The sequence below is a fragment of the Balaenoptera ricei genome, chromosome 17 (genome assembly GCF_028023285.1).
Source record: "Balaenoptera ricei isolate mBalRic1 chromosome 17, mBalRic1.hap2, whole genome shotgun sequence".
Classification (NCBI taxonomy): domain Eukaryota; kingdom Metazoa; phylum Chordata; class Mammalia; order Artiodactyla; family Balaenopteridae; genus Balaenoptera; species Balaenoptera ricei.
In genome coordinates, this window is record NC_082655.1 from 33,224,065 (window position 1) to 33,244,478 (window position 20,414).

The 20,414-nt window shown below is 33.4% G+C and overlaps 1 protein-coding gene and 1 pseudogene across 36 annotated transcripts in view; one reads left to right on the forward strand and one right to left on the reverse strand.

The window, feature by feature from the left end:
* RIMS2 (regulating synaptic membrane exocytosis 2) overlaps positions 1–20,414 on the reverse strand; it is a 597,264-nt gene that overhangs the window by 204,189 nt on the left and 372,661 nt on the right. For 22 of the 36 annotated variants that reach the window (XM_059902177.1, XM_059902158.1, XM_059902181.1 and 19 more), the window contains one exon: positions 19,135–19,251. In XM_059902177.1, the coding sequence (XP_059758160.1) occupies positions 19,135–19,251 (117 nt within the window). Of the gene's footprint in view, positions 1–10,428; positions 10,495–19,134; positions 19,252–20,414 lie in introns of all 36 variants that reach the window. The other 14 variants (XM_059902168.1, XM_059902157.1, XM_059902162.1 and 11 more) reach the window with 1 other exon arrangement.
* LOC132352072 (ragulator complex protein LAMTOR5-like) lies at positions 1,345–1,620 on the forward strand (annotated as a pseudogene).

The following is a 20,414-nucleotide window of genomic DNA, read 5'->3' on the forward strand; positions in this document are numbered from 1 at the left end:
TTAATAACAATCTAACATGTGAAAATGGTAATAATACACATATTGATGAGAGAAAGCAAGACACTTTTAATGTAGAAAAACATGTTACTATTTCTCATAACCCTATTTTATCATCAAAAAGAGAAGTAAAGTGTTCCCTTATCTATAGAAGTATTTTCTTAAAAATAGCCAATGTTGGAAACAGCAAGAAGAAAAGATTACCCCAATATTCTCCAGAACAATAAAGATATATTGTATTAGTAGACATGCACACACAGAAACATGTAAAATATAAATATCTTGAGGATATTTTGAGTATTTTATTAGTAGTTATAGCAGTTATAGTAGTTATAATTCTCAATGTTATTTCATTTTTACTTCAAAAATAACAGAAACAAAACAACAAATAAGCAAGATTATTTACTCAGCAACAATGAACATACAGCGAATTAATACATCTTTAAAATCTGTTTTTTCAAAATCCTGAGAGATGATATGATTACCACCCTCTATCTATAAAATTCTTATTTTACTAAATAGTTTCCATTTTCAGTTGATGTTGAAGTATAACACCATTTTGTTAACTGTAAGAAATTCAAGTTATCTCACTAAAGTATTGATAGTATGTTTTACCTTCCCAGGTCCTCAAAGATTCCATAAAATATCAAACATCTTAAAGATGTATCTTAAAGATGTATCTCTAAAGAACCAAATTATGCATTGCTATTGTATGACATGAGTAAATGTGATTAGGCATGTTCCTCACTCTAGAATATCTGAGTGCCATGTTCAAAAGTTTCATTGGTCAACTTTGAACAATTCACTAGCATTTCTTTTGTTTGCTAGTTTTACATGGATAGTGGAAACTCCTCATATACACTGCTGCCTGCTGCCCCTAGCTGTTACTTCATAATGTCAGTTCAAATCACATAGAGGTAGTAGTCAGAGGACTGATTAATCCCCTCCTAAATACACATACATACACACAGAACAAAAGGTATGCACATTTTCAGGCATAAATACTATCTGCCTCAGTCACTAATGATGACATGACGTCTAACAGTCAAAATTACTAGAAACATCAAAAAGCAAGAAAGATAAGGCCCAGTGTCAAGAGACAAAACAATCAACAGAGTCAGACTCAGCTAGGACACATGTTGGGACTATCAGGCAGGGAATTTAAAATATTATATGATTGGCATGTTAAAGACTATCTTAGAAAGGATGAACAATATCTCCTGCATGAAAAGCTGAAGAAATATCAGCAGATAGACGGCGACCATAAAAAAGAGTCAAACAGGAGGCCAGTGGTGAAGAAAGACGCCATGTGCTGTGCGGTCCTGGGCCTGGCACACAGTGGGTGGGATGGAGGCGACTTCTGAGTAGCACTTGGAGGACACAGTGAAGAATCCATCCATTGATGGAGTCCTGGTCACAGATTCACAGGGACTTAACCTGGCCTGCCGTGGGACCCGGTCAGATGAGCAGGTGCGGGTGATATCTGTTCTAGCCCAGCAAGCAGCTAAGCTAACCTCTGACCCCACTGATATTCCTGTGTTGTGTCTAGAATCAGACAGTGGGAACATCATGATCCAGAAACACAAAGGCGTCACAGTGGCATTGCACAAAATGGCCTTCTGATGTCTCATGTCAGTTCTCCAGAAGCCTGTGATGGGGACTACAGTCTACCTATGTTAATTATCTTAAAGAGTTATTAAAGTTTCAATAGTTAGGTCATTCATTTAATATGCATTGGACATTTTTCTATTAATTTTAGAGTAAGCACTTTTTGACATTGTATGGACTGACCTATCAAAATGTTAGTAAGAAAAGATCTTGTTTTGAAGCAACAGGTCTAGGTCACTTTGTATACAGAATTTTGTTATGGTCAATAAATCTGGTTGGAGGGGAGAAAAAGAGTCAAATGGAAATACTAGAAATAACAGAAAGTAGAATGTGGTAAAATGTTAGAAAATTAGCTTGGAGTCAGTTTACAGAGATCTTAAACATCTAGTTAAGAGGTTAAGACAGGGTTTAATTTTCAGTGAGAGTGACCAAAAAGTTCTGAATAAAGGTACTTTTTAAGTAATGAATTAAGAAGATGACTTCAGCAGTAGTGTATGGAATGAATTACAGTAGGAAAAGGCTAACTTGTAGTTAAAGTTTGGAAACAGAAGAAGGTATGGATGACAAACATAAATCACAATGTACAAAATATACAATATACAGAATTATACAAACAGAATTTTAAGGTTAGAAGGAATCTCAGAAATTGTATAATTCAATCTCTCTCATTTTAGAAATAAGCAAATTAAGGCTCACAGAAACTTGGTCAAAGTCACACAATTAGATATTTTTTGAGCTGGAATTTGAATTGCGCTTTCTTGGTTCTAAAGCCTGTTAACTTCTTTGACCAGGGATGGTTTTTTTTTTTCCTCTATATAATGTTTGGCAAATCACCATATGAATTAAATGAAAGACATGAATAAACCAAAGAAAGAGCCTGAGATTCCCAGCCTCCAAAATGAAAGGATGATCTATTAACAGAAATAGAAGAATTCTTGGGAAGAGCGAGAGTAACTTCAGGTTTGGACTTAAATTTGTGAAGCATTGCAAGAATATTCTTGTACAGATGTCAGTCAGATAATCAGACAGCTTGAGAAGTCACTGCATTATATTAATATTTCACTATTCATGAGAGGCTAAAAAGAAAAGTGGTTAATAATGGCAGATGCAAGGACATAACAAGGATAAATATGTGTAAAAAGATACAGCAAATAAGAACCATGGAGAAAATCATTTAAAATAAAGTGCTGGAAGCAGAGGTCCGACTGTAGAGGGTTAAAGCTTAGGAGCTGATGAAGGAGTGGAGAAAGCATATGTAAAAATACATAGTCAAGAAACATGACCTAAGTAAGAGAGAGAAATTGATCATTCTCAAGGGAGCTTGAAGGTGTGGCAGAATAGAAAGAAGGTATTATTAAGGAGATTTCAACAGTCCTCCGTAACAATTTGAGGAAAAACAAATTAGTAAAGTAAGAGAGGTTGAAATGTAAGAGAAACAAGAAATAATGAATGGAGGAAAATTCCAGAGAAATTAAGAAAGTGTACAGTCAGAAACACAAATAGAAGATTACTTGTGATGGATAAGAAAATGCTTCTAAGAGGAAAGGAGAAGGTTTGTAACAAAGCAAAGAAATTAAGGCAAAAAGGGGAGGGGTAGCTCAGGAAGTGTGAATTACTTAGATTTGATCCCATTCACTAAGGGCTTTCAGTATACTTCTCAGATAGGGCATCTACAGGAAAACATTCTACATTCCACACAGGAATCTCATCCTCCTGTGACTCCACTAGTTTTGTAAGAAACCTTTCTCTAATTAGGGTCCTAGTCATGGCCCCAAATACCTTAAGAAAAGACCATTCACTACCTCTCTTCAAACGCGATGGCATCCCTCAGCACTACTCTAGCCTCAGGTCAGACCCTTCCCAGAACCTAACTCAGTTCTGGCACCAAAACAACTTCCAATTCTGGCACCAGAACAACTTAGGATAAATTTAGGATAGTTGAGGTATATCACTTCTATTTAAGCATCTTACCTCTGTAATTCTTAGTATCAAGTAAAGGGCAAGCCCAATTGCCCCTGATATCTTCTCTCTAAATTCTTCATTTCTTGTACTCTCTTCTGTACCATTTTAATCTTCTCTGATTCTCTTAGCTATATTTTCAAGAATCCTCATCCATTGTTAACTAACTTCCTTACGTCATCAACCATTCTGCAGAATGGTTTCTGCATATCCCTACCTTAAATAACATTTAGCTCAGCTCTGCAGACTCTCCTTCCAGTGTAACTCTCACCTGCAGAAGCTACTTATTCTTTCACATTTCAAAGTCCATGGATTCAGGAGAGATTGGTTCCCTAGAGACACTCTGGCTATTAGTCTCCCACTGTAATGTACATGTCCTTATTTCTATTAAGCATGCCCCTTGGCTATAAGATCCATTATTAATTCAGGTTGCTAATATCTATCCAACTTCCAATCACTATCCCTTAGTCACTGATAATTTTTTTTTAATTATTTATTTATTTATTTATGGCTGTGTTGGGTCTTCGTTTCTGTGCGAGGGCTTTCTCTAGTTGCGGCAAGTGGGGGCCACTCTTCATCGCGGTGCGCGGGCCTCTCACTGTCACGGCCTCTCTTGTTGCGGAGCACAGGCTCCAGACGCGCAGGCTCAGCAATTGTGGCTCACGGGCCTAGTCGCTCCGCGGCATGTGGGATCTTCCCAGACCAGGGCTCGAACCCGTGTCCCCTGCATTGGCAGGCAGATTCTCAACCACTGCGCCACCAGGGAAGCCCGTCACTGATAATTTGAGTAATTGGTTTTCAGCCGTCTTCTTTACCGTAATTCCTATGGTAATGCTAGGAGATTTCAATGCACATGCAGAAAATTGTTCAATAATCTTGAACCACAACTCTTGGATCTTCAAAACTTCAATAATTGTCACTTTTTCCCTGCATCAGTGCTCCCTCCTGGGGAAATACTGTGGATCTTAGAATCCAATGAAACTATTTAAACTCAGAAATATTAAACTCCAATATCTCAAACTGATGACAATCATTATTTCTGCCAGGTGTTTTATAATCTCACTCCCAATTTACTTGATCTCCATTTGATACTTTTTGTTCCTTGGTCCAACCAATTCCTGCCAGTATATAGCACCCTCTTTGCTTTTCTTCCATCCTTCTCATCCTAGACTCTATGATTGATCATCTGAACCCCTCCTATAAAAACACTCAGATGCCCTTCTATACCAAATCTTCCAAACATTCATCAAAACCCTAAAATTGGTTCAATGCCATAATCTGATTCTTCAACATCTAGGCAACTGGGTATTGCTTAAGCAAAGCATACATTCATACAGGTTGGCACATTGCAGATTCATGGTTTCCAACATTTGCCGTGGTGGCATCACCAAAAATCTTTTTACTTATATTGAATCAGTTCCCATCAGTTTTTACCCAACAACTATTTAAACTTTCTCATTTTCAATCAAACATCGTATTCAACCTCTGGGAATCCTCAGGAATTTGTCTCAAAAACAATCATGTAATCTCAATTACAGCAACAACAAAATTGAGGTTATCAAACAAAATTACCTTCAATTTAACATCCTTTAAAAACTTACTTAGTTCCAACTCTCTCATCTATTTTCCTCCTGTCTCAATGGTAAATAAGAGCTTCTTTATGCTTACAAACTCCATCTGTGTGGTTAGCCCTACCTACTGCTCTAAGACCTTTCCTCCAGTCATCCTCTTTTTCCTGTGTTTTCAACCTATATTTTTTTCCTAAAGCATTCTTTCCTCCAAGCCTGTCAACACAGGGTATATTTCTTATTCTAAAAGAAAGAAACCTACTCTGGTATCACATACCCCTATCTAATACTTCTCCTCCACACTCTTTTGGTGTATTTATTTTCTTATCTCCCACTCATGCCTCAGGCCACTGAATTCTGCCTTTCTTCCCTCACTACCCTTCCAAAATCATCAGTGGAAGTCACCAATGACTTTTCCCTTGACAAATCAATGGGCATTTTTCATTTATTATTTTTATTGCTGACATTATTTCTTCCTTCTTAAAACTCTCTAATTTTTTAGCTCTATTCTTCTTACTTTTCTCATTCTTCCTTCACTATGTCCTTCAGAAATTTCTCTTCCTTCGTCTACCACTTAAATGTTAATGTTTCCCATGGCAGAGGAAAACTCCTTGGCTCTCATTTCATGGGTAGTCTTTCTGGTTGATTTCACTTTCATTTTTGTGGCTACTTCCCACTAGTAGTAAAGTTACTCGCAAATTGCTCTACGTAGGCTAAACTACTTCTTTAAGCTTGAAAATTATTTATTTTACTCCTTGCTAGAGGTTTCCTCTTAGCCCTCTCAATAATTCCAAAACTGAACTTGTCTCTCACCTAAACTGATTCCTCTCCTAACAATTCCCCCCATCTTTGTTAAGGTACCACAGGCACCCAGTTACCCAAGCTGTAAGATTAGGAGCGTTTCTTGACTCTTGGTTCCCCCTCAACATCCAGATCGCATTGTTTACCAAGTATTATTGATTTTAATTGATTAACGCTCATCTTCGATCTCTCCATCCACTACCTTACTTAGTTCAGGCCCTCAAAGAGTTTCTGCTGTCCTAGAACAAGGCAAATACCTCGGTATGTGCTTTTCTTTTCCATACCCTTTTCTCTCAAATCAACCACCCACAGAGTCTCTAGAGTAATTATTCTAGAGTGAGTAAATAGTTCTAGTGTGTTATATTATTCCATTATTATAGCCATCCCCAAACTAAACTATAATATTTAATTAATTAATTAATACTATAATACTATAATACTATATTATAGTATTATACCCATCCCCAAACTAAAACTCTTCAAAGTACTTCTATCACGTACAGTCTTAGACCTAAGTTCCTTAACAGAGTATACAAGGTTATTCATAATCGGGACCATCTCTATCATTCCAGATTCATTTCTTGTTATTCCCTGCCTTGTGTCTAATGCTCCAACAGCACTAAAACATGGTGTTTATTACTTTAGTAACTTTGCTCACACATTTCTTGAAAATTCCACCAACATCCTACCTTACCTCCCCTTAAATAATTCTAATTCTTCCTTTAAGATATAGCCTAGTTGTCATCTCCTCCATCACATTTTTATGTAAAAGTTGCCACGTTTTCCACCAGCAATGTCAGTGATTCCTTAATATGTTATGTATAGCTTTAAGTAAAGATAATTACTAGGAGGAAAAGTAGGGTTGGGGGTAAATTTTAAAATATAAAAGATATATTTATTGAAATAAAGAATATATCTTAAAGGGAAATCAATAAAAGGTAACCTGATATCCATTCTAAATATGTTTGTTTAAATGTTGAATGTGTTTTAAAATACACAATGATCAGAGATAATTTTGCACTGGTCAGCATAACCTGTTCAGAAGATAAAAAAGTTTTGATTCTTAATATTAGTTAAACATTTGTTTCCTGAAGTAATATAAAAGAAGTTTAGCAAACATTATTTAAGCTTTTCTTCATCTGTTCCAAAGAGAAAGCACTCGTAATATTTCATTTTACAAACATGAAACAGAGAGACCAATTGTTCTGATTCTTCACATATTGGAGATGCCATGTTGAGTTTACTACATTTATTCCATTCAGAAAATTCCAGATTTCATACAGCCAAACTATGGTCTACTCGGAACTATTAACACATATTTATTCACAGAAAGGGAATTCCCAGACCATGATAGTTAATGCCACCTTGAAATCTAGACCAGGAAACTGGATACTTAGAAAGTTGGTGCCAATTTCTTTTTATTCTTCCCACAATCCTCAATAAAGAGGTCACTTTTCCTTTAAATGTTCAGTTATTTTTTCTCAAGTAGGTAGTTAGGGAGAACTTGGGTAATTTAGATCAAAAACCATTTGGCAAGAGACAGAGATTGATCCACATTTGGACTTTGTCAAATAGGCAAAAGCAGAACAATGTTGCAAGGGAACTGAGGATATTTCTGAGAATGGATTCAACCTCTGGATATGTAAGTAAGTAAAGAAAAGTGGAGACTAATTGGGAAAGGTAAATGGGTAAAGAGAGTGGAGTTGTCTATTGAGATAAAAGAACCAGTGAGTTAAAAGTAACTCAATGAAAGAATAAGAAAGAACCATGTGTAGTTCTTGTCCAAGAGTGAAGTATTTTGTAATAATTGTAAATGGAAAGTAACCTTTAAAAATTATATAAAATATTAAAAATTTTTTAAAAATTTAAAAGATTTCAAAGGTAGAACAATTTCAAGTGATGATAATATTCAGAGCATGGCCATGGGAGTGACTGAGTGAAGTAGAACTGGGGGTAAAGTTCACTACCTCCAATTCGAGATGGTCAAGGAAGTGAGTGGGTGCTGAATAGATCATTCAGGTGAATGCTAATAGCACTCAGGCTCATGGCAGAAATTGTGATAAAGAGGAAGACTAAAGCCACATGCATAAAATAGCATAACCAAGAGGTCAACAGATGATATCAACGTGTAAGGGAAATGGGTGATTATGTTCAGTTGCATTACCTACAAAGGTACAGGGGTTAAACAAGAAGCATGGAATATTACGGTAATAAATAAAGAAGAAGGGATAGGTGACTAGATGAGTTTTTATATTTTCAACAATCCCCAGAACCTCATAGTGGATTGAAGTGCGAGTCAGAGGGACTGAGTAACTCAGAAAGTTAGCAGAGTGAAATAAATGATCAAAGTCACTTTAAAAAAAAAACAAAGGGAGGAAATATTAAGCTGAATATTCAGTACAGCATTTACTACTTCTTTGGAAGAGGCATACGAATGCAATAGGCAAGGAGCCTATAGGTAGACGCAAGGAGTGTAACCAACCATATATTCTGTTCTTGGTTCGGGTAGTAGATTCATAAATGCTTATTTTATTACTATGCTTTGAAACATGCACACATTCTTTTGTATGTGTCAAACTAATAACGATTAAAGATAATATTTTTAAAAGCAACTCAAGACTGCATTCTCACAAAATCTATCCAACTTTTCCAGAGTAGGTGTACACTAGACTCACAAATTTGAATCATTTAAGTGACAGCAAATCTTATAGTAAGTTATTTGATAACTTGTTTTCTAAAACTGATTTTTCTAACCTTGTTTTACTTTACTATAAACATCAATGATATTGTGTTTCCTGAATATAAACTAAATTATGGTACAAAAGACAATTCAGAAATCTCTCTTTCAAAATAGGCCAGTTAGGCTGAGATTGAGAATTTGAGTAAGTATATGAAATTGATAACCAACCTAGAGCTGATCAAGAACTGGTTCTATCTATGTTGGGTTACTGAAAGAATAAATGATATGAAGCAGACAAGCTACTTATTGATAATTAAGAAAAATACAGAGTATAAAAAACTAATGTGGTTCATGATCTTAATTTATATTTAAATGGAAAGATACCAGTGTAAGAAGAATAAGCCTATAATCAGTAATGTCTCATTCATGCCACCCACCTTAAGAAAGGTCTTGCCCAATTATAAGGATTATAAAACTGTTTTTTGCCCAGTTATAAATTATAAAACTGCTTTTCACATTTTTGTAAGATAAATGTATGATCATTGCAACCAAGAAAGTCTGAATGTAATATACAGCAATAATAAAAATAAAAGACATTAACAACAGCAAAGTAAAAATTATTTAGTATTGAAGCAAAATAACAGAAAAAGAGACTGAGAAATGTAAAAGAAAATAAAATATAGCAATAACCACTATCATATAATAAACTGGAAGGCACTAAATTTCAATTACATTTACTGAAAGACATCACAAAATTTGAATTATTAGAATTTATTATTGATGATATCTCTATGTTTCCTTCCACATTTGTCTAAATGAATTCAATCCTTAGGAATTTACCCATTAGTTTCAATTATTTTTTTCTAAGCTCTTTCATTATCAACTCTTAATTAACTAAACTAATAGGATAAAAGTGGTCACACATAACCCAATCACTTTGAAACCATAGTCAGAGTGAGTACAGCACATAATTCCTTATCTATACAGCTGAATCCACAACCACATTGTCATTGCCATTCTTTTCCCTGCCTACCGGGCCTAAAAATGTTGTCACTGAACTGGCTCAAATCCCTAAAGCTACGTTTAGCCTTGAGAAACTGCAAGCTTTACAGATCTTCTTTCCCCACTCGATTTCCTTCTAGGATTAACTAGAAAGCTAATCCTCCTTTCTGTTAAATGCCAGGTAATTTATATTTCCCTTCAGTACAAGGAGAATGGTGCTAGACTAGAAATACTAGGTCTGGGTAGACAGACCCAGTATTCTCCAGGGATCTGGGTTCATCTACTATGACCAACGAGTAGATCACAGCCACCTTTGACAAGGTAACAATAAACCTGAGTTTACCCTCATAAACCTCAGTCCAACCTAAGCACGTTCAAGGACTGACTGCAGAGGGAGGTGGGGGAAGTGGGTTGTTAAGATATGTACCGCTCAACTAGTGCTGCCTAAATATCTAATTATCAACTAGTGCTGCAGAGGAAGGTGAGCTGTCAAATGCAATTAATTTTTAATAATACTGTTATTCTACTTTTGTACGTAATAAGAGTCAAATGTAATTTCTGGTGAGTTAAACTTTTAGAATCATCAAAGAGATGATCCTAGCCCATTAGGGGAAGCTATATTTTTGACATCTTAATACAATTAAAGTGTTTATATATGCTTTATTTTCTACTATTTTATAAGGATGATACTTCTATATTTCATCAATAACCATATATGTATATATAAAAAACAAAAATAGAAGTGAGTTATATCATATCAATAGACAGGCACATGCAATTCTACGAACAGACTCAATTGTAAGAAAAATATACCTGCCATCCCTGTGATGATGTTCAATGGTCTGACTGTATCTGGAGCGAGGTAGAGTAAGAAAATGACTGCAAGCATGGTAGAAACAAGAATATAAATGAGACTCAGGAAAGAAATGAGAAAGTATATTTTAATTGTTAAAAGTGAGATTCAAAAAAGATAAGCAGATAGTAAGCAAAGCAAATGAAAACTGTTACTGGAAAGCTTGCTCCTTCCTCCCAATGTCCATTGTAATATGGCAGTGCTAAAGGTTAAAATATTCTAAATATTCTAAAACAAAACACAAGAAAATGTAACAAATTGAGATTAAACAAATAATATTTCAAAATAAAATCTTATCAATTATCACTTAAACATCTTTAGCACCATCTATAGAATGTTATACAATACAGATGCTTTCTCATTTTTTAGGAGGAAAGGTAGAAAGAGAAAAATAATAAAATAACCAGAAAACTTAAGAAGAAAATAATAAAAAAAGTAATTTCTAATACCTATCACACTTAGGAGATTTTATAAGGTAGCTATTTCTTTTCAATCATTACTAATTAAAAGTAACTTAAAGAGTTTATAAAATTCCATTTAGTAAGGAGCAAACTGATTCAAATTCCTTAATTTGAATAATAATTTTACTTTGTAAATGTATTAGATGTTATCCATTTTCCATTCACTATGTTTATTATATGTTTATTACATGCTATTGGCTCTGCTACACTTCATGCCTCATGACTACCATAAGCCATCAAAGTAGCACATTGACCTTTTTACCCTTCTGTAGCTGATTCTCTTCTTTCTATAGCACGGATCTACAATTTTTCTATTTTTTTAAGTCTTTCATGTCAAAACACTTAATTTTGGCAGATGATCATCATGTTTCAGTAAAAAATGGAAACCAATCTTGGTCTCTCTCAACACCTCTAAATATAGAGTACATATATATTTATATCTCCACTTGTCCTCTTTTGCAACAAATGAAGAGGCAATTCCTCTACTTGTAATCCTACTTCCCACATGACCTTGCTTCATTCATTTTTGTCTCATGCCTTCCCTTCCACAACTGCACTTAATCCTAAAAATAAAACTTCACTAACCTTGTCTTCCTCTGACTTTTTTTTCAATCATAAAACATCTTAGATATATCTACAATTCTTGCTACCACTTTCTCACTTCTCATGCTTAAAGCTTACTGTGATTTGATTTCTGTCTCTACCATTCTCTTGAAGCTGTGAATATTATCTGAAATTCTAAAAAATCCTTTGATTTCCTCTTGATCTTCATCACACTGCACTTATCTATGGTTTTAGACAATGATTTTCAACCTCTATTTCTTGACACTCTCTTGGTTTCTGAAATACTATTCTCTCTGTCTATTAGAAATTTAGAATGGATAACCAACAAGGTCCTATTGTATAGCCCAGGGAACTATATTCAATATCCTGTGATAAACCATAATGGAAAAGAATATTTTAAAATGTCTATATGTGTATAACTGAGTCATTTTGCTGCACAGCAGAGATTGGCACGACATTGTAAATCAACTATACTTCAATGAAAAAAAATAGTGTTTATATAACACTTAACTATGTGCCACATACTCCATTAAAGCTTTGTTTATATCTCATTTACTTCTCGTAACAACTCATTGAGATAGGGTCTAGTATTCCCACAGACAGAGAAACTAGGCTGTGAGTGCTTGCGCACAGCCATAAAGTAAGTAGCAGGAGTGGTTTCAAACTCAGGGCTTTCTTCAGCCAAAATTCAGGCTCTTAACATGTACACATTGGTCTGGTCTCTGCCTATTTAGTGCTTCTTTATCCATTTCACTTACTGATTCCCTTTCTTTTTATTCCTCAGAGACAGTGGTTTCCCAAGATCTGTTCCTCGACCTTCTTTATACTCCAACACCTTCTTTCTGGATAATACTATTTGTTTTTATAGTGTAAATTCTCACTTTGGTTTAGCCTTGATTTGTCTTTGAGTTTCACATTTCCAGCGGCTTCCTGGGATCTCCACATGGCTGCTTGAGTGTCATGTAGGCATTTTAGAAAAACGCATGTCAATTGTGAGACGAGCAAGACATTGGCCTATTTGGACATCTGGTGCTACATTTGTGAAATAAGGGGGCTGGAGCAGTAGTTTTCCAACTTTCTTTTTGAGTGGAAGACCAGTTGTTTTTGCAAACAAAATTTTATGTAAAACCAATATTTAGGAATTCAATAAAATCAAAATGGCACTGCTACAGAGGGAGTAAGAAGCCTAGACCCTACCCATTTGGCTTCATCCTTACCTACAAGAGCAATTCTTCACGTACCTCTTTAGAACATAGAACCCTATAATCTCCAAAGGCCCTTCTAGTTTCATATATAACTCTTTAATCCCCCTTTGGAATTTAATATAATACTTCAGCTATTCCTTTTCTTTTAATTCTACTTTCAACTAAGGATTTAAATATTTACTTAATAAACCAAGCTTTAAAATCTCAAAATTTAACTCTTCCATTTTCCTTATTTTCCACATTCAAATGATTTAAAAACATTGCTCATTCTAATGCCTAAATAACTCAGATTTATTCCTTCTTTTCCTTTTCTTCTGCCACTACCTTAAATCAGGCTTACCACGTCCACTGAAATAACCTTCTATTAGGTCTCCTTTCCTTCAGAATCCAACCCTCTCCTGGTCCACTCTGTCTATGGAAGTATATTTACAAAGTATGCTTCTGATCATGTAGGCACATTGCTCCAAGTCCTTCAATGGCTTCCCATATTAAGAAACAAGTATATATTCTTTAAAATGGTACACAAATTAAGTTGTAAGCTACATTCAATCTTCATCTCCTATTACTTCCCTTTTCCCATACCACAACTTTTTATCTAGGTACAACAGACTACCTAAGATTCTCTAAATATATCCCATATTCTCCTGACTTCCAGACTCTGTTCATGCTCATCACTCATCCAAGAATGCCCATCATACTCCCTGTCTCCACTTCATTGCCTTTCAAAATTCTTCTCATTTTTAAAGTCCAACTTCTCTTTGAAGGTCTTTCCAATAGATCCAAGCAAGTAAGTTTCTCTCCAATCTGTTCCAACACTACTATGCTTAGGCCTCCCAGTCTTCTACATTTTATAACTAGTTGGTATATTGTATAATTAGTTGGTATGAATTACTTAGTATAATCAGTTGGATCATCTGTTTATCTAGACCAGGAGGAAGCCTATTTTAAATCTTTGTGCATAATGCGTGAGTGACCCACTCAATAAATATATTTTGGGTTGAACTAAAAAGTATAACACAATTACACTGTTTTCATGGTCAACCTACTGTCCAAAGAGAGCAGTCGTTCACATAATCATAGAAACATTCTAGAACTGTAAACAAAAAATTACAAACCTATGTAGTATAAGAAAATAAGGAAAACAGTATCAAAAAGAGACTTTCCTGGCTTTACAAAGAGGAGGAAGAAAATCCAACAGTAGTGATGTTGGGATTTATTGCATTAAAAAGGAATCAACTGTCTCTGAAAATTACTTAAGAGTAACAAAAATGTGTAAAATTCAAAGCTTGTTAAAACTTTCATATTCATAGAACATATATATCATCATCCAATTTCTAATATTTTCCTTGGGGAGGCTTATAATTAATTTTGTCTCTATAACGCAAAAGAAAACATTATACAGGAATCACCTTCATCAAGCAACAGTTTGTTTTATTTCCCTTTTTGTGATGGTTAATTTTATGTGTCAACTTAATTGGCCAAGGGGTGTCCACATTAAACATTATTTCTGGGTATGTATGTGAAGGTGTCTCAGGATGAGATTCTCATTTGAATCAGTGGAATCAGTAGATTTCCCTCTTCATTGTGGGTGGACATCAGGCAATCTGGTGAGAGCTTGAGTAGAACAAAAGTAAGAAGAAGGAGGAATTTTTCCCTTTTTTCCTGCCTCATTTTTGAGCTAGACATCTCATAACTCTCTGGTCCTCTGACTGAGATTTATACCATCAGCTCTCAGGTTCTCTGGCTTTTGGACTTGGACTGAATTATACCACCATTTCATGGGTCTCCACCTTGCAGACAGCAGATGGTAGAACTTTTCAGCCTCCATATTCGTGTGAGCCAATTCCTCATAATAAATCCCTCTCCCTCTCTCTATCCAACCTACTAGTTCTGTTTCTCTGGAGAACCCTGATTATATACTTTTCTATAGATATGTTATACCTCTTAACCTAATCTGGTCATGATCCCCCTTGAGATGGAGTGAAAAGTATAAAGACGCATCTATGAACATTACACAAATTAACCATACTGTTTTAGTAAGCCCCCTAAAATCCACTTAAGATACAGAAGTCCTTTGCTGCATCCAATTAGTACAACTTAAAAACATTTTATTTACACTTCTGTATTAAAGTATGCTTACTTTTCTCCCCAAATTAACAGATATTATAAAATCTAAGCAATAAATACTGTCATGAATATACATAATGAGTTAAACAAAGTTGTTATATTACAGAATGCATTTAGTCCAATTTGTTTGAAATTTTTTAAAAATTTAGCGGAGCTGTAATTCACTGTAAAAGAATAAAACAGAAAACTAAAAAAGTGACTAAATTGTAAAAAGAGAAAAAAATGGAGTAACAGATTCTCAAATCATGAGAAAAAAATATCACTATTCAAAGAACTGAACAAGATTACTGATCCAATTTCCTGACACACTCTGATTCTTACTAAGAAATATAATCTTTGAAGACAAAACAAAATTATATTTAAAATGAATTATCCTTCTATATATTTCATTAGCCTGAATGTTCCCTTTTAGGACTAGCAGATACATAAAAAGGACTGCAAAAGGAGATAAAAATCTTATTCTTAAGTAACCTGTGGATTTTGAAAGCTAAGTTTCCAACAATCTCAATCTAATACCAAACTTTCTGCTCTGTCTTTGATATTGTTACTGTTTTGCTACCTTATAGTTCCTAAAATATACTATGATTTAAATAAGCTAAAATATATTCCTGAAATATAATGAATAAAAAGTTGTATTATTTTTGTACGATGAATTCTCTTTTTTCATTTACTTTCTCTGTATTTTCAAACTCTCAGAGATGTATTTCTCTCATAGTTTATAACTGAAAGGATCACAAAAAGACTATAAATAGTTATAGGTATGTTTGGCACTTTCTGGTAGCTGGTTGCCTGATAAAGAGTAGAGAAATAGCATATGTGTGAGGTATTTCAGAGATCCATATAACAGGGCATTTTTCTTTTTAGAATATACCTGCATTCATTGAATGCACAGAAGAAAAAAGTTTATGAAGTAATATATGTTCTGCCAGTGTTATGTTTTTTTTTCTTATTATGCTAAAAGTATACTCTATGGAATTAAATGCAACCAATATATTTTGGTCTCTAGGATAGACATAAAAATGTGTACTGTAAGATATCTCTGACATGTTATAGAAATAGTATCTAGTACTCTACACTTATTCTAATAGTAAATTAACTCCTGTAAACAAATAAGCTCTTGAAATGATTTCTAATACTAAAGTCACATGGTTTGCCCCAGAAAAATGATGTTCCTTTTTGTAGTAGTTACCAGGATTTACCAGAGAAACAATGATACAAAAAGTATGGACGATGAAAAGGAAGATGAAAGATGTCCATTACAATTAATCATTTTTAGTTAATATCCTTGTATCCAAGTTTCTGAATTACTTGTAATGAACCTACTTTCTTTTCAAAACATAATAGGAATTTGACTCATGAAAATAAAGTGAGATGTGCAGAGAAAGACCCAATCAAAATTTTATATATAATTCTTTTTTATGTTACCTATAAGAAAAGGATATTGTTACACCCTTAAGTTTAACCAGGTACTACAAATTAATGTCAAATAGCATCATTTCTCACCCAATATAGCCAATGTAAAAGCCATTATCTTCATTCACAACTTTCCAATATGTTCCCAAGTCCTTCATCCTTCGTACTGGGTCTTTCTGATGTACATGTGTATTCTGCCTCTGTGTCTTTGCTTTTGCTCTTGCCTGAATAAACATGCCCATTTTTTCAAGGTCCAACTCCTGTCCTATATTCTCTACAAATGTCTTTAAAAAACACCTGAATTGACAGATTTCTCTTTTCTCTGCTTAATTGATAAGCACATTAAAATGTAAATTATTTGTAAGCCAAAAATCCTTTTAAAATGTTACGAGTAAGGCACCTTTTTTGAGTACCATGCAACTGGAGGCACTATGTCACTTAATCTACCCAACAACCCTATAAAGTTGGTACTAATATTCTAATTTTATATATAAGGAAATCAAGTGTTAAAGAGATTAGTTTTCACAAAGATACACACCACTAGCAAGTGGCAAAAAGCTTAAATTCAAACCCAATGCCATTTGGTTCCAAATCCTATGAAAAAAGTACATTCCATGAAATACTATTAAGGTCAGTGTGTCAATTCTTACTGACAAGAAAGGTTAATGCACCACTCAAAATACCTAAATTTTACCTACTCTCTCAAAGGAAATTCTCTTTTAGGCTTTTTAATCAACAATATTATTGATTGACTCTATAAAATGCTGTTCATGAAAGTTCACTGTAAGAGGTCTAAAGTGTTCTTACCTTCTAAATAGTACATAAAAATTACAATGCTTTCACATGTATTCTATTATAGAAAATATTTTAGAATATTAGGATAAAACAGAAATTAAGAACCCATTGTTTAATAATGTGATAGACTACCTACATGAATAATACTGTATTTTTATTTTTGATTCTTCATGTTAATGAATAATGATTACAAAAATAACTCAAAATATATTAGAAATGGTTTTACAGTCCTATTTAAATGAAATTCTATTTCACTTATTTCAAAAAGGATTTGAAACAGTTCACAATTAAGAGTAATTATGATCTGGTAATGTACAACACAAAAGTAATGAAACCACATGGATCATCTTCCCCCAAAACTTCTGAATTACTTGAACATTTTTGCTAAACTAAAAGATTCATAAAGTTATAAAGTAAACAAGAAAATATGACATTTCAATTATGACTAATTCAAATACTAACTAATACCAAGGATTTAATAGCATTTTTCTGGTCACTAACCTTAGGGCTATATGTCTTAAAATATTGATAAAATATTATGCATTTGATATGATAGTGACTATTTTTGTTTGTAAGTATAATTCTAGAGGTTAATTTTATTCTATTCTTCTCTGCAGGATTTAGACCATACCGTATTTTCTTCAGAGAAAATATCAAGTCCATTTTATATAAACTTGGAAGATTTAAAGCCATTTCAGACTTTTCTCCCTCATCATTTGCTTAACAAACCTTCAATGAACAAGGAGCTTATGAATCATTACAGAAATAATTTCCAAAAATTACTGAATTTCTGTTAGGTAACAAAAAACTCATTTATCCACCCTAATATGACTCCTTCCTAATCACACTAACGTATTCACTATTATTGTACTTGATAAGCATCAGTTTCTATAGGTAGCATGCCTATAATTACCCCTAAAGACACAGACCACTATGAAAAAGTCAAATAAATGAAAAAGAAATAAAACACTACATTAACTTTCATTCAACACTAAGAAAGATATTAACTTAATAATTTCCTATTTCTTCTCAGATCTCAGACACAAAAGTCAACACTTGCTTGACACTATTAAAGACTAAGATATTCCCTGTCTTTTCTTTTGGAAAAGTGTACTCCAACACAATGAAATTATAAGCATGAACTGAGTATAACCCTAGACTTAGATAAAACAATTAAATATATAAATATTGACAGCAAATTTTCATATCAATTGATTGAAAACCCCCAAGTGGTTTTACTAAAATTAGTTTAGGATGCATACAAAGAGACTTCTGAGTTCACGTGTTATTTCATCATAATAGTCTCTGAATAGTAATTTAAGCTTTCTATCCTAATCCTTATCTTAAATCCTTTTAATAGTTTTGGGGAAATATCATAGCATTTTCTATTTTATATGTAACCAAACCATGAATTAGAGGGTTAACCAATTTGCTTAACTTAAAAAAATTAGTAGTAATTAACGTATGTATTGAAACATACCGTATTACCTCTAAGTATATCACATTTACTAGAGCAAATTCAGAGAAGTCTCTCAAGTACAGCAGCTGACAAGCATGATTCTTTAAGTTGCTTAAAAGGTTTACTGAAAGCCATGAGGAAAAACCTCTTCATGAATCAGTTTTTGTGTCTGTTTCCTAAACAAACCAGACTTGTCTTAACACTTTTATATAAAAAAAGTCACACTTATTTCCCTGATGAATGTAAAAGACTTTAAATCTATTGTCTCATGAAAGTATTTTTCTATATGATAATTGGTTATGACAAGGTAAAAATAATACAACATCTTATTTTCCTTATGATTATCATTATAACCTCATGTTCAAATTCACTAACTTAACTGGTTTGATTTAACAAAGTACCAAAATTGAAAGAGCAAAATGAATTTTTTTTCTTACCAAACAAAAGGTTATTTTTGTTTTTTTAATTTTTTTTAATGATGTGGCAATCAAAAGAATCAATGTAGGTATTGTAAAGGAAGCATATGGTTTTAGAAACTAAGATAAGAAATACCCAAGTTCAGGATGAAAATATATTATGGTAATACCTTCTTCCTGAAGGCAGCAATTATAATAAGCTCTAATAGTATTTGATCATATTTACCTGTCTCTATCTGGAGAATAATGGTCATCCATGACACGATGTCTATCCATTCGGCTAATTGTATTATAATGTCCCATAGTAGAGCGTGTCCCTCGAAGTCCCTGTTCCACATTCCGACTGAAATAGCAAGATCCATTAAATATCTTAATAGACCATAGTCACATATTATACTAAGAAACAAAGTTTATTAATATAGTAGAAAAAGACAAAAATCACTGTAATGTCAAGTCCAAGGTTTTTGTTTTGTTTTAACTAATAGGAGATTGCTGCTATAACAGAGGTATAACATAAAAGTAAGCTAATATCAATGGGGATGGAGATAAGGATTATCAAAACTATTAATGGATGACTCCCAGGTGTATAGTAGTGATAACGAGATATGTAATACAGGAAGAGGAATAGATTTGTATGGAGAAAATGAGTTCAGCATGTTGCTTATAGACAATATACTGGTGGATCTTATTTTAGGGATATTAATTGTTATTTCTTTTAAAATCTAACTGATGTCTTTAGAATTGATTAATGACTATTTTTTTAAGCTGCCATTCTTGGCCTGGATTGTCTACTTATATACTTCTTTTTCATGATGGAATAAACCTTTTACATAAGCTCCTGTTATTACGGGCTTTCTATTATGTGCAGGTGAATCTAATCTAAAACCCATGCCAATTTTCTATTGGCATGTTCAAATATTTTTTCCCTGGTAAAAGTCAAGTATTCTTTTTTTTTTTTTTTAACAAGGAAGGACTTAATTTATTAAAGCTACAAATTCAAAATCTCTTTCTCTCTTGCACTTTAAATTTCAGATTACAAATCTTATTACTCTACTGATAGGCCTACCACATTTAAACAATTACTTTTCAGAAGACTTTTAATAATTTTAGTCCCATTTACAAATTTAGTTAATTCAACATCTTCAAACATTTTAAACTATGTTTGTTAACATATTAGATTTTCTCTTCAATTAATTGTCTAAATTAACACTTTTAAAGTCCTTAATATCCTTATAAATTGTTAAATTTATAAATATAATAAACCTTTTTTCTTAAATAGTCCAATACCATGTACAAAATTAAGATTACAATTTAAAATTCTAAGTCTAAATGCCTAAAACTAATCAATTGCTCATTTAAAATAAGTGTTATAAGGCTGTCATTCTAAGAGTTCAAATATCCTTAAACATAGCAAGTATATAAAATGTGAAATTATGCACATATTTCCTGTTAGGAAACACATTACTTCCACGGTTCTTACTCCATTAAACCTTTCTGTACTTAACT